The 14,204-nt window shown below is 55.6% G+C and overlaps 2 protein-coding genes across 16 annotated transcripts in view; one reads left to right on the forward strand and one right to left on the reverse strand.

The window, feature by feature from the left end:
• Nucleotides 1-1,883, forward strand: part of PHLDB1 (pleckstrin homology like domain family B member 1) — a 48,862-nt gene extending 46,979 nt beyond the window's left edge. For all 14 annotated transcript variants that reach the window (XM_027979260.2, XM_042232702.1, XM_027979262.2 and 11 more), the window contains one exon: nt 497-1,883. In XM_027979260.2, coding sequence (XP_027835061.2) covers nt 497-637 — 141 coding nt within the window. In that variant the 3' untranslated portion in view covers nt 638-1,883. The remainder of the gene's footprint in view (nt 1-496) is intronic.
• Nucleotides 1,864-13,946, reverse strand: TREH (trehalase). 2 transcript variants are annotated; one of them, XM_042232708.1, is made up of 15 exons: nt 13,846-13,946; nt 7,486-7,586; nt 7,206-7,288; nt 7,036-7,123; nt 5,743-5,843; nt 5,497-5,589; nt 5,265-5,381; nt 5,004-5,126; nt 4,722-4,771; nt 4,439-4,633; nt 3,715-3,932; nt 3,342-3,453; nt 2,882-2,994; nt 2,571-2,624; nt 1,864-2,326 (listed from the first exon to the last, which is right to left on the reverse strand). In XM_042232708.1, exons 2-15 carry the CDS (start codon nt 7,525-7,527, stop codon nt 2,186-2,188), a joined length of 1,530 nt encoding a protein of 509 aa, XP_042088642.1. In that variant the 5' UTR covers nt 7,528-7,586; nt 13,846-13,946; the 3' UTR covers nt 1,864-2,185. The 2 variants fall into 2 exon arrangements, with proteins under 2 accessions (XP_042088642.1, XP_027835071.2); XM_027979270.2 differs by having other exon boundaries at nt 7,206-7,350.
• Between the last annotated feature and the right edge of the window lie 258 nt (nt 13,947-14,204).

The following is a 14,204-nucleotide window of genomic DNA, read 5'->3' on the forward strand; positions in this document are numbered from 1 at the left end:
GGCTAAAGGGGGAGTGGGTGCCCTCCGAGACGAGGTCTGGGTGGGAGGACTTTATGGACAGGGGCTGCGGGAGACTGGGGCCGTTTGCCTCCGTCCCGCCAGGCCCGCGATGCCTGCTCCAGTCCTCGTCTCTGCTCCACTGGGGGCCTGGGGCCAGCACCCCGCTCGCAGCTCTTTCCATCTGTTCCTTTCTTACTGGGAGGGGACTCTGGTCATCCCTTTGCCTCTGATTCTTTTGGTATCCTCTTTGTGCCCAAGAGCGCCAAGGAACGGTGTCCTTGCCTGGCAGGGTATGGCCCTGCTGAGGTCTGCGGACTGCCTCAGATGTGAGGAGGGGACATCCCAGCCTGGGATGGTGGGGACTGGGCTCCAGGCCTATGGAAGACTCAGGGCGTCCTGGAGGCAGAGAAGGGTGGATGGCCAGGCGGGTGTGAGATGCTTCTGGCTGAGCTTTGGCGGTGGGCCCTAGCTCAGACCTTGCTCTCTCCCTCTGCAGAGCCCGAACCCGGCCCTCACCTTTTGCGTGAAGACACACGACCGGCTGTACTACATGGTGGCCCCCTCTGCAGAGGCGATGCGCATCTGGATGGACGTCATTGTCACGGGGGCAGAAGGCTACACTCAGTTCATGAACTGACTGAATGGGGCCCCCTGGACCCAGGAGCCATGCCCAGCCACCTGCTGCCCCGCCTGCCTCCAGACAGGGAGTTGCACCCTGGGCTCCCAGAGGCCCTGGAGGGCGGAGCACGACTGGGGCTTTTGTACAAGAAGAGACTCTGTAATGTTCTGGAAGGAGCTCGTCCTGTGGGTTTCTGAGCTCTGACCCCCCCTGAAAAACCAGCCAGGAGATAAAAGTTGGGGAGGGGGCTTTGCCGCCTCCTGGGAGCCCAGAACTTGCGATAGCCTGTTAGGGTCCTGCCCTGGGGCCCACCCAGGCTGAGGCGCCGTCACAGAGGGGGCCCCCCGGCACCTGTGCTCCCTGTGTTCTCTTTTCTAAAGGACACGTTATGGTACCAGAATCTGCCAAAGATCCCCTCTTGCCTCAGCCCCTGTTGCAGGGGCCCTGAGGGCTGAGTAGCGCCGTATCCAGAGTGGGGTAACAGCTCAGGCGGTGTAATTCCCAAACCCTGCTCTGTCCCATTCTTGTGCCGCGTTTGTATTTTTTATGATTTTTGCTCAAGGACCAGAGACTGAGTGTCATCCTTGAGGTCCCAGCCCAGCCCCCTTTTTCAGACCCACCACCACAATCACCATAGTGACTGCTTCATCGCCATGGTTACATACTAATTGCCATGGCTCTGTGGCTCAGCCCACTGCTTCAGCTGTGGGCCCATCCGAGGGTACGTGCCATCATCTCTCCAGCCCAGGCCCTTGGGCATCTCCTGCTGGGGATGGGGGGGAGGGACTACCTTCACCCTGCCCCCCTGCCTGTGTCTCCAGGCCCTGATACACAGCCTGCTGGCTCCCCCGTCCAGCCCTCCCCTTCCACTCGTGCCTTGCTTAGAGCCAGAAGGGACGAAGCCGGAAACTGGAGGCCAGGGGAGGGGCCATCGGATGGGAGAAGGAGCTAGAAAGGCCGTCCTCGGGGTTCTGGTATATGGCTGAGTTTCTGATGGACAGAGGGCTGTTCAGATGCTCCCTGGAGAAGTCTTGAGCAGGAGGGGGAGCCCGAGGGTCTGGTTGCCCTCCCCTCAGAATAGGGATGAAATGAAGAGCAGAGGCCCAGGCCTCCAGGTGTCTGGGCTCAGCCCTTTGCGCCTTAACACTAAGCCCACCTCCCTGTCCCCCTTCCCAGCCCTGGACTATGGTTGCCAGGCCTGGGCTGGATGTTTTTCAGTATTTGCAAGCATCTCAGCAGAACAATAAAGCATTTGGACTACGTGTTTGGGAGGACTGGTTGTGAGCGGCGTGGGGTAGGGGCTCATGGGGAAGGAGAGAGACTAGGTCTGATCCACGGTGCAGCATCTCCAGCCTATTAAATGTCCCAAGAGGGACCCAGGGCCCAACCATGACCCCCGGGTCCTTGCCCTGCCCCCACTCCGCTGTGACCAAGGACTAGGCTGGGGGAGGGGCTGGGAGGGGGAGGGCTCTCCAGGGATAAAGGATGGAGGCACAGGAGAAGGTAGGGATGCGTGTGGAGGTTGAATCGGCAGGAGCTGCAGCCAGATGGGGACCTGAAGGCCCGTCACTGTGGCAGGAGGCTGAGCAGGAGGGCGGCTGCGAGGCAGTGGGGCGCCAGGAAAGTGGTCTGGGCCCCTGAGCTCAGCCGGTCCCCATAGCGGTCCAGCAACATCAGGACCACACCATTGGTCCAGCCAAACCCCTCCTGGAGAAAGGTAAGGTCCATGGGGCAAGACTCCTGCGCCAGGCCCCCAAGTCCTCTTATGGGTTGTGGGATCCCCACCTAGAGACACAGGCCCACCAGGCCCAGGGGTACCAGGGAGCACCAGTCGGGCTCCTCCCTGGGATCCAGCCTCCTCAGAAGAAACTGAGGCCCAGAGAGGGGCGATCATGGCCAGTTATGGGGACAGCAGAGCCCTGAAGCTCCCTGGAGGACGTGGCCCACTCACCTGAACTTCATACTCCCCTCCACCACCTGGCTGTCCACCGTTGCTGATGTCATACTGAGGACAAGAGGATGAGCTTTAAGGTCAAGCCCTGCCCCAGCCCCCAACCCCAGGCCTCTAGGGAAGCAAGAAATGGGAGCCCCTTACAGGGAGAAGCTGCTCCGGCCAGCGGCTGAGCCCTGCAGTGCCCAAGCATGACCACCAGGTGCCGCCACTGCCCCAGGTATACTGGGCACTGGCTTTGCAAAGCCTGACAATTCCCCATCTCACCCTGGGCAGGAGAACCCCAGGGACTGGGCTTATGGCCAACTCACCTTCTCATACATGGCTGACTTTTTGGAGTAGACATCAAAGTTGGTTCGGATCCAATTCTGGGCCAGCTGGAAAGCTACTTCCTGGGCTTTGGCTGAAGGAGACTTGGCCAGACCTAGACCCCACCCATGGCAAGACCCTGAATCTCCAGAGCCCCCATCCCAGGGGTAGCAGAGTCCCAAACCTTATTCTCCTCAACGAGCGAAAGAAGCCCAGGTGCTAAGACCTCCTTCCTGGAACCAGAAGCCAAGCTGCTCTTAATCTAGGTTGGCTTAAGGAGAGTGGAGAGTTGGTTCCCCCGACAGGTAGGGGCAGGAGTAACTGTTTGCTGGGAGGCTGAGAGAGCAGAGAAGCTAGAGAAAGTCCTCTGCGTCCTTTGTTCTCGCCTCCCCAGTGCCAGGGAGGCCGAGCCTCTACCCTCGTGGGGTTGAGGTGGGGTAGGCCCCATCCCTGCCTCCCTACCTCTGATGACCAGGTCCTGCAGGGGGGCCCAGGCATTGGGGAAGTCCCATTGCTGGCCTGTCTTCTGGAGAGAGGTCGGAATTCCATACTGGTAGGTGAGGATCCGGCTGTCCTAGAAGGTTCCAGACATCATGACTGTGGGGCCTGGACAGGGAGCCAAGAGGCTGGGCCCTCCTGAAGCCAGGTGACCCCTCCTGGGCCTTCTCTTCTTGGCTCATAGCCGCCCCCTTGTGGCCGATTTGGGGCCTGCAGGCTAAGGCACTGGGTGGAGTTGGGGTGTGAGGCTGCCACTTACCAGAGGTCACAGGTCAGGGAGCAAGCAGGTGGTCCTGCCCCTCGTGTAGCAGCCCACCGTGCTCCAGGTATGCCTCACCTCCAGGTATTTCAGAGCTTTATCCACATCGTCTGGGTCAGAGAAGCAGCCGGCCCAGAGAGGAGCAAAGTTGGATGGGTAAAACTCCAGATTCTTCTTCTCATTCTCAAGGTCATAGTCAAACCAGGCCCCTTTGTCCTCATCCCACAGCATGTCCTTCAGGGCAGCCATGCGCTCGGTTCGCAGATTTCTGTACTTAGCTGCTTCAGAGTCATTCCCTGGGGTAACACTGCCTTTAGGCTAAGCCACAGGGCCCCCCGCCTCCCAGGGGGTCTAGTTTGACCCCCTGTTGTCCTCCCTCGGGCTCAGAGGTCCTGAGCACCAAGGGGCCATGCTGATGTGGAGCAGAGCCCACCACATTTTATGCCTCTAGCACCGGGACTTCCCTGAGCACATGGTCCCGAGCAGCTCCCAGGCCCTGCACCAGCCTGTCGCAGGTTTGTCCTCACAGGGACACCAGCCGGCTGTGTGGATTCCCCTGGCTCTGAGGGGTCAAAGGGCAGGGAGAGGGGACAGAGGGGTTTGGATCTGTGGGGTAGGGTGTCCCCTCCTGGATCCTTACAGTGAGAAAGGGAGGGACACGGCTGCTTTGGGGGTGCGGGGTGAGGCCGGGGAGCTGGAGGTCCTCCCCCTCATGGTCCTCCTTGCAGCTCCACTGCCAAGGCCGAGGCAGGGACCCGAGCTGGGCTAGCGCCCTTCTTCCCTTCCCTGCGGGCATGCGTACCCAGTCTGGAGTAGAAGTTGCTCATGAGCCCCTCCGCCTGGCACAGGAAGGCGTTGAGGTCAACCGGCACCAGCTTGCTGGTTCGGATGCTGCTGAGTGAACTGGGGTTCGGGCCTCCCACGAGCCAGCGTGAGGAGAAGTCCCAGCCGGACTCGGCCCCAGCCTTGAGCTCGGCCAGCAGAGTATCCCGGTTCCCTGTGAGGCCAGGGCAGCGGCAGACGGGAGGCCGGGGCCTGACGCACTGCCCAGGCCCATGCTCAGCCCCTCCCTTCCTGCTGCTCACCTTCCGGCAAGGTGGCGGCCAGCTCTGCGTCTTTGCTGTAAGACTCTGGCCTGGTGAGAGGAGAGTGGGGAGCCTGGCACTGCGGCTCTAGGCCCTCCATGCCCGCGCAGGAGGCCCAGCTGTGATGGCTCAGCTGTCCTGGGGCCCCAGACTACCCAGGGCTATCAGCTCACCATCTGAGAGGTGGGACTCAGTCCCCCACCCTCCTGCCCAGGGAAGTCCTGACACTCAAACCGGAGGGAACACACAACAGGTTCAGAGGCTGGCCAGGTGGGTCCTCACCTGGGGCCCCCGTAAGGGACTTCATAGCGATTCAGGCTGTAGCTCTTTCCCCCGGCACTCACGGAGATGCTCCTGTTCTTAGTCCAAAAGTCCAGCTCTGAGGCCAGGGTCTCAATGTGGTCCCTGGGGTGAAGCCGAGCACTCTCTCCGTCCAGGCGCCCCGCAGCAGCCCGGCAGCAGCCCCGCCCCAGCCCCGCCCCAGCCCCGCCCCGGGGAGTCTCAGGAAGAGGGGTGCAGGGCAGCACTGGGAGGGCTGCCCACCGTAGGAAGGTGGTGTCGTTGGTGTGGGCCACGTAGCGGTCCATCATGAGGGTCAGGAGCGGGGGCTGGCTCCGCTGCAGGTAATACACGCGGGCCCCATTGGGGACGTGTCCGTACCTGCTGAGAGGAGGCCTGCTGACCGGCCCACCTGGCTGCCAGAGCTGAGGCAAACCAGCCCCAGGCCCACGGCATCTGCTCCCCCCACCCTGGCTGGATGCCCACCCCGCCTCACGTCTGCACCAGGTCCAGGAAGTTCTGCAGCATCCCCTTCACTGTCTCGGGCATCTCAGAGAGGAGCAGACCCTCCATCACCCAGTAGGAGTCCCTGGCAGGGGGACAGACAGCTCAGGCATTGCTCACACCACCCTCTGCCCTGCACACCTGGGCCAGGCCAGGGCACCCAGCCCACTCAAGATGTCTTGCTGGCACTGGGCTCCCCTCCCCACCCCTCACCCTCCCGCAGCCCCTGACTGCTCACCAGTAGTAGAATTCCACAAAGCGCCCACCGGGCACAATGAAGGGGTGTCTTGAGTAGATCAGCGAGAACTGCTCGGGGTGGCTGAAGACCTCTGGCTTCACCTGGAGTCAGGAGAGAGGACGTGGGCACCCTGGGCCCATGTGGCTTTCCATACTGGCTGGTAGCCCTGCAGCCTGGGCTTGGACTCTGGCTCTGGCGCTGCTCAGCCGTGCAGCCTTGGTCCAGGCCTGGGCCGTGGGGAGTCTAGTCTGCTGACCCCCACGTGGCGGCCTCTAGAATCCCAGCAAAAGCAATGGTGTGCAGGAGCCTGGACCCCCTCAGCCCAGCATCCCAGTGCTCACCACACAGCAGCCAGTATTAGCAGCCAGCTGGTGGGAGTTTCCTCTGGCTCCCAGTGCCCCCCGAATCTCTGTGGCCACCATGAAGCCAAGCCGAGAGGCTCAGGGCCCCCAGTTCTGGCCCTCAACAGCTTTCTCCAGTGAGGCGGGCGTGGATGGGCATGCCCGGGGAGAGCGTGGGAGCGCCAGAGCAGGGCTGGCTGCTCTACATCAGGTATTTTCTGTTCATCCCCTCCCAGCCCTACACATGTGAGGGGGTTTAGTTGGAGAGAGGTCAGCCTGTCAGAGATTTGGAGGGGAGCAGAGGAAGGGGCTGAGGGTTTCCCCTTTGGGTGGGGGCTGCTGAGGAAGCAGCCCAAGCCGGCACATGCATGACCCTGGAGCCACCCCCGCTCTGTGAAGTGGGTGCCTGGGTCCTGGGGCCGGGCTGGAGGACAAGAGCTGTGCAGCCTTGGGCAAACGGCTGCCCTCTCTGAGCCTCAGACAAAGGGGAGAAAGTGCGTAACAGACCGTGCTGAGCACAGGCCTGGGCCAGAATCAGAGGGAGCAATTATGGTTCCTGAGCAGAGGCTTGGCCTGGGGAGATCAGGCAAGAGGGAGCCCAGCAGGGGAGTGAACAGTCACCGTGGGGTGTGAAGGGCAGGACGGGGCAGCTGGGGGTGGAGGATGAGCTTGGTTTGCCTGGGGGAGGCTGGGAGGGCTTCAGGGAGGAGGTGAGGAGCTGGAAGTAGATGTTGCCCTCCTCCCTCTCAGAAGTTCTTTTTGGAGAGTCCTGTTCAAGGACTGCGTTCTCAGGAAATAGGTCCCAGTGTCTTGCTGGGTCCACATCAGGTGTTTTCTGTTCATCCCTTCCCAGCTCTACACAGGTGAGGGCGCAGAGGGAACAGGAAGGGCCCTAGGCGGCTCACCCGTTCCCCACCTCCATCTCCCTCTTCCAGGTCCAGAGCACTGATACCTTCTTTCCCAGCTTCTTCCAGAGTTGGTGCAGCTGCCCTGCCCAGGCTCGCAGCTTGGGGTCCAAGATCTTCTGCAGAAACTGGGGGCTGAAAGACCACGGGGCCCACAGGGTTGAGGGTGGCAGCCCTGAGCAAAGGCCCCTCTCCTGTTCCGTGTCCAGGGTTGTACCTGTCTCTCCAGTCCTCAGGGGTCCAGGGCTGCAGCTCCTGCCCCACAGCCCAGAAGTGTTCTTGGACAAACACTTGCAGCTCCTGCTGGGGGATGCTGAGGTTGTAGGCCTGGGCCAGCTCGTGGAAGTGCCTCAGGACTTGGTCTGGGGGACAGGCAGCAGGAGGGGTCAGTGGGACCCCAGGGAGCCTTCCCTGATCAGATAACCCTGCCTGCCTGGTATTGCCCCCTGCCTTTTGGTGGAAGGTTCAGGAGAAGGCGGGGCCCCCAGGGTTCTCACCTGGAGCTGAGGACAGTGGCATGTCCACAAACTGCTTATCATCCTGGTAGAGTCTGGCCATCTGAACTTGCCGCAGGAGCTCCCCGTGGCAGTAAATCTGGCTGCAGGGAGAGTCGGGGAGGGGAGTAGGATGGGTCACCACCAACAGGGGAGAAGAAAACGGGAGTCTGGGGCGTGTTGACTGGGAGGGGCGAGAACTGTGTGTGTGCCAGGGCACGTGCACGTGTGTGCCTGTGCATGTGTGTGCCTGTGCACGTGTGTGCCTATGCACGTGTGTGCCTGTGCATGCGTGGTAGGAGTTTGTGGGTGGTGGTGACGTCAGGGCTGAGAGAACTCGGAGGGTCCTTGTGCAGTAAAGGACCTAAACAGCTGCCTGAGCCCAGCTCATTGGTTAGTTTGAAACAGTATGGAAAGCCAGGTGGACAAGAGGAGGGAGGGCTCTGTAGCTCAGAGCGTGTCCACACCAGGAGTTTCCTGTTCATCCTCTCCCAGCTCTACGCATGTGAGGTGGTTTTAGTGGGAGAGAGGTCAGCTGATCAGGGATTCAGAGGGGAGGAGCAGAAGGGGCTCGGATCTGTTCTCACTGGGTTGTGGGGCTGGCGAGGAGCCCGGAGTGCTGCTCAGTGGCGCTTTGATCAGCGATTGTGGGGTGGACCAGCTCTCTGTTCAGTGGCTCTGTGTGGACCCAACTAGAAGGGCTTGTGGCAAAACCCTGTGGATTGTACTCAGTGACTGCAATGAAAAGTTTAAACCAGGAAATTTCCAGATGCAGTGTACGATACACACCATATGGGAGAGGATTACTAGCTTGCTATTGGATATTGATGGAAACATCCTCTGTGATTGAAAAACAAAACATTCTTGAAACCATGAAATACCCATAATGCCTTCGGTGATGTCAGAACAGCTCTGATAAAGAAGGCAATGCCCCGGGAGTTCCTTAACGATGGAAATGGTTTCCGCAGGAGCAGGCTGCTGGGGGAATGCAAGGAGGTACTTTCTGTGTTCAAGGGCAGGTGGCCTCACTTCCTGCAGGGCTGACTGGGGAAGCAACAGAGAAGCCACCAGGAGGTGCTCCGTGAATAGTTTTTTATTGACCAAGCAAAAACTTGGTCATTTACTGATGGCAGTTCCAAGTGGACAGACAGTATCTTGGTTGGAAAGCCACTGCACCCTAACTGCCTGATGGAGATCTTTGGAAAACATAAGAACAAGCCAGCCCCATGGGCTGAATTGCAAGCTGTTTCCCTTGCAGTGGGGCTTCCCCTGGTGGCTCAGATGGTAAAGAGTCCACCTGCAATGCAGGAGACCTGGGTTCGATCCCTGGGTCGGGAAGATACCCTGGCGAAGGAAATGGCAACCCACTCCAGTATTCTTGCCTGGGAAATCCCTTGGACAGAGGAACCTGGCAGACTACAGTCCATAGGATCATAGAGAGTCAGCCACAGCTGAGTGACTAACACTTTCACTTCCCTTGCAGTGATGGAAGAAGTGAATGAAGAAAGCCCCTATGTTTGGCTTTATATTGATTCATAGACATCAAAGTGTTCTATTTTAATGCACTATTCAAATTCCCATAGTGTTTCCATAGGAACATGCCACAAAAGGGCATCAGTGCCCTTCTGTCTGACCTTATGGCCAGGCCATTGCCCCTGACCGAGAGTAGGCAAAAACCCAAACACAGCGACAAACGGTATGTAACTCAGCCCACCGAGCTGATTTGATTTTGTCTTCTTTGATAAGAGTGGCAGTCTTTCAAACAGTATGTTGTATGTTCACCTTGGAACTGCCATCCATAAACCAAGCAATTCATTGTCAGTCAATCAGGAGCTGTTCATAGGGCACTTGCCCAGGTGACAGCTGAATCTGGTAGTTCTTTTGGTGGTTTCAGCATCATCCCTAGGGGAAAAGAGTCTTCCTGCTCTTAAATATGCTGAGTAACTCTCCATTCCCCCAGGAGCATGGTCCTGCATAAACCGTTTCCATTTTCTTATGGAACTCCTCTGGGCCTCTCCCTCCGCCTTAGACCATTTTCCAATATCACCCAAGATAATATGGGCATTTCAGGTTTCAAGATTATCTTTTGACCTTCAGTCATAGGGAAAGCTTCAATTAATATCTGATAGCAAACTAGTACCTGCCTCTCCAGTTACCAGAAATTCTTTAGTCCAAAGTCTCAGCTGGGAGGTGCCCAAAGACTTTTCCTCTAAGTCCCAGTCTGTGCTCCGCAGAAGAAGGCTACAATCTGTGTGGACTCAGGCAATCTTATTGGTTCTCATTTGGAACAGTCAATTAATATTGCTTGAGGCATGGCTTGGCATGTCTTCTGCTTTGTAATACTAGGCACTGGAAACATCCCCCAGTCAGGCACAATATCCATTCCCGTAATACATTCAGGTAAAATAGATGCAGTCACTTCCCAATAGAACTGTTCAAGCACCAATCTTCATTCAAACTTTCATCTTGGTTGCAACAACCCTTGCATCCCTCACTGTGCACCATTTAGAACTTCAGCAAGGTTTGGGTTTTGAGTACCAGGGAGGGTAAGCGTTCCTCATCAATCATGACATTCATTTCCATAAAACATTCAGGCGAAGGAAAAACAATCCTTTGACATAAAGCCTGTTTAAACATCCCATTTTTTTTAATATTACCTTTCACCTTCATCCCATCAACTCTTGCATTTCTATATCCTCTTAATCTAACTGTAGCCTCTTTTAGGTCCTCACCAGTGGCTTTTGGTACCTCAGTGCATGGGGTTCCTATGTCACAGAGTCCAGGAGCCTCCTCTACCCTCTGGCCATTTTGCCCACTGCTATGTATCCGGTTTTGGGTCTCCAGTGTGGGACAGAGCTAAGGGATCCTGACCCAACCATCAACCTTTATCTTGATTATATTTTGGCACCATTGCCCCAGCAGATTGGAGGTCAGGCTTCGTGCTGCTGCCTATGTCTTGCTCCCAAGTTGCTCCCAAGTAGGGTGAATGGATTTTTTTCAGGCCTTTTCATTTTGGATGACCTGCAGGGGTTCCCATTGGTTCAGTCAACCTCGAAGAATGCTGCATGAAAACCTTTCCACAGTCCATGGGGACGCAAAGAGTCAGACACGAATGAAGCCACTTAGCGTGCATGCCCATGGCTGCTTTATTCATCCCATTTCTTGAAAAGAAATCAGTCCTTTGACTCTCCCTCTTTTCTTCCTCTTTTGTTTTGCTCCCGTAAATGTTTGCTTTATTTACTCCTTTTTTTTTTTTTTTGGTCATGCAGCAGGGCTTGCAGGATCTTAGTTCTCCCACCAGGGCTCGAACCTGTGCCCTTGACACTGAAAGTGCAGATCCTAACTACTGTACTGCCAAGGAATTTCTTATTCACCCCATCTTTAAAAATTTTTATTTATTTACTTATTTTTGGCTATGCTGGGTCTTTGGTGCTCGTTTCAGAGCATGGGCTGTAGGAGTCTCCGGCTCAGTAACTAAGGCTCACAGGCTTAGCTGCTCTGTAGCATGTGGGATCTTCCTGGACCAGGGATCAAACCTGTGTTCCCTGCATTGGTAGGCGGATTCTTAACCACTGGACCACCAGGAAGTCCTCACCCCATTCTTAATAACTGTTTCAGGATGCCTATCCTGCTGGGACGAGACCACTGGCTCTGTCCTCTGTCTGTACATTCTCTTGGGAATCAATCTCATTTTCTTCATTATTTGTTGTTTCAGAATAATTTTTTCCTTAGGAAACGGCTCTGGGGCTAGTGGCTGCACATCAGGGCAGCCAGAAGCAGGACCTTCCCCAACACATCCTGTTAGCAGAGGCCCTGAGACCAGAGACTGTATTTAGGGCTGACCAGAATCTTAGTTTGGCTTATCTCTCACTTTCATTTTTGCTATTCTAGATGACAATAACCAAGAAATTCTATTTTTTATTTTTTTCTTCTTATTTTGAACTTTCTTATGCATTTGGTCAGCTAATACCCTAAGAGTTGAATCCATCAGCTCTAGCTTCCATTGGTAACTTTTACCTCCAGTAACTGATCACAACAAAACTGCTATTCTGAACACATGGGTGACCCTGTGGCCATCCAGGAATGAAAAGATGCTCATTCCTTGCCCTTTCATCTTGCACTTTCCAAACCACGTGTTTTAGTGAGACAAGATCATCCTAGCAAATCACACGTGTTCTGACAAAAATTACAATACTGCAATAAAATTCTGTCACCAAGAGTTAGCTTGGATGCCACCCCCAGGTCAAAACGATAGCCCCCAACAAGATTGCCGGCACTCCCAGCACCTGGTATGAGTTTAGGGGTCTTGAAGTTTCCACCACTTCTGACCACTGGCTACAAGTTCAGGGGTTCCCATGAGAATTTGCTAGAATTAAAGTTTTAGTGATTTACAAGAATGGTTCACAGAACTCAGGAAAGCACTATATTGTGGTTGCAATATAATTCTCATAAGGGTACAAGTCAGGACTGGCCAAACGAAGACACATACAGGACAAGATCTGGGAGAGTCCTGAGCACAGAGCTTCTGTGTTCTCTCCCCATAGAATCAGGACACTTCAACCTCCTGGCACATTAAAATGTCAACCAAAATGAGGCTGCACTGAACTTTGGTGTCCGGAGTTTTTCTTGGGGTTTCATTGCATAGGTGCATGCCTGGACGTGTGCTAGGTCGCTTCAGTCACGTCTGACTCTGCGACCGTATGGACCATAGCCCTCCAGGCTCCTCTGTCCAGGGGATTCTCCAGGCAAGAATCCTGGAGTGGGTTGCTGTGCCCTCGTCCAGGAGATCTTTCCAACCCAGGGGTCAAACCTGTGTTTCTTATGTCTCCTGCATTAAATCATCAACTATGTGATTAAATCCAATCTTCTGCCCCCTTCCTTCTCCAGAAGTCAGGAGGTCAGGCTGGTACCAGGTACCCCAAAGCCCCAACCCTCTAAGCGCTTCATCTTCTAACACGACCTATCCTGCTTTCGTCATCTCATTAGCATGACCCACCTAGGGACTCACCACGAGTCACCTCACTCATAGAAGCTATTTGAGCTTAACGTGAACACCAAAGACACTCCTATCACTTGGAAAATTTCCAAGATCTTAAGAGTTGTATTCCAGGAACTCAGGACAAAGACTGGACAAATTCTTTGTTATACAATATGTTGTTTGTGCAGTAAACAGTTGACATAGCAGATTGTGTTCATACCCTGTACATTTCAAAGACAGTCTGATACATGCCTAAGAGATACCTTCTAAGCTCCTGGGGCCCTACCTGATACATTTTTGTTTACTGGGAGCTTAGACCATGCCAGATATTTCATCCTATTAATGTGATTTAAGGTGGGGGCTGAGGGCCACCCATTATCATTTTGACCTTTAGAGACCTGGAGAGTGAGTAACTAGGGTCACCCTGAGGATACACTACATCCCTGTAACTGATCCCCAGTAAAAACTCACGGATGCCAAGGCATCTGGCTGGCCACGCCTCATGTTGTGTATTAAACTGCAACCATGAGTATAAACATTTGGTGAGTACTAGTGGAAGATATAGGCTCCCCTGGTGGCCCAGCGGTAAAGAACCTGCCTGCCAATGCAGGAGACATGGGTTCGATCTCTGGGTCGGGAAGATCCCCTGGAGAAGGGCATGGCAATCCACTCCTGTATTCTTGCCTGGAGAATCTCACAGACGAAGAGTCTGATGGGCTAGAGTCCATGGGGTCACAAAAGTCAGACACAACTTAGAGACAACAACCATCACCAGTGAACTTCTATTATTACTTCTCTTGCTTGTTATATAATAATAACCTTAATAATAACTTTCATGGACCTCATTTTCTACTTCACTGCTGCAACCCAGGAGGCATAGCAAGAACTCAATAAACCCATGAGGAAGGGAGAGTGGCTGCCCTGTGAGTTCCAGAAGCAGGATGAGGTCACTCATCCCTGCTATTTGGAGATGGAAACTGTGGCTCTGGAAAGAGGTTTGGTCATGGAGGTCAGAGGTCAAACCCAGGAGCTCCTTGCAGGTCCTTACTCCCACTCTCACATCCAAGGCAGGGAAATTAAGCAAAAAGTTTCCCAGAACAACCCTGAGAACAGGCCTGCACAGTTCAAGGAGCAGCTAGAAGGGAGGGCGGAGGGAAGAGGGAGGGAACGCTCCCTGGGTGGCAGGCTCCTGGCCTGTGTCCAGCCGCCCACAGGCCACCCCATCTTTTCCCAGCGCTGGGGGTCAGTGCCCAGAACAGAGCCTGAGACCTGATCTCCTTCCCTTCCCTCCTCTCTGGAGGGCTGACCCCGATGCTTGAGCTCTCCTTACGGCCCTCCAGACCTGGACTTCCGGCTGCAACCCCAGCTGCCTTCTCCGCGCCTACCTTTCACAGGGTGGGGGCAGGGCCTCCTGGGACCCCAGCCCCAACCCCAGCAGGAGCAGCAGACGCAGCCCCCAGGTCCTCCCCTGCATGACGCTGTGGCTGCGGCGAAACGGGAGCGCCAGGTGCCTCCTGCTAACCGGGAGCAGCCTGCTTGCCTCGCTCGACAACCCGGGGCAACCAAAGTCCAGGTCTGAGGCGTGGCCACGCGGAGCTGGACCAGGCAGACCACTCGCTGCTCCTGCTCTCAGGGGCTGCCCCTGCCCCCTGACTTTGTCTTTTTCCTCCCCTTCTGTTTCTCAGCCTCAACTGGGGCCTCCTGCTCAGGCCCTTCCCACAGAGGCGGGGTGAGCGTGGGGAGA

Source organism: Ovis aries, chromosome 15 (genome assembly GCF_016772045.2).
Source record: "Ovis aries strain OAR_USU_Benz2616 breed Rambouillet chromosome 15, ARS-UI_Ramb_v3.0, whole genome shotgun sequence".
Taxonomy (NCBI): Eukaryota; Metazoa; Chordata; class Mammalia; order Artiodactyla; family Bovidae; genus Ovis; species Ovis aries.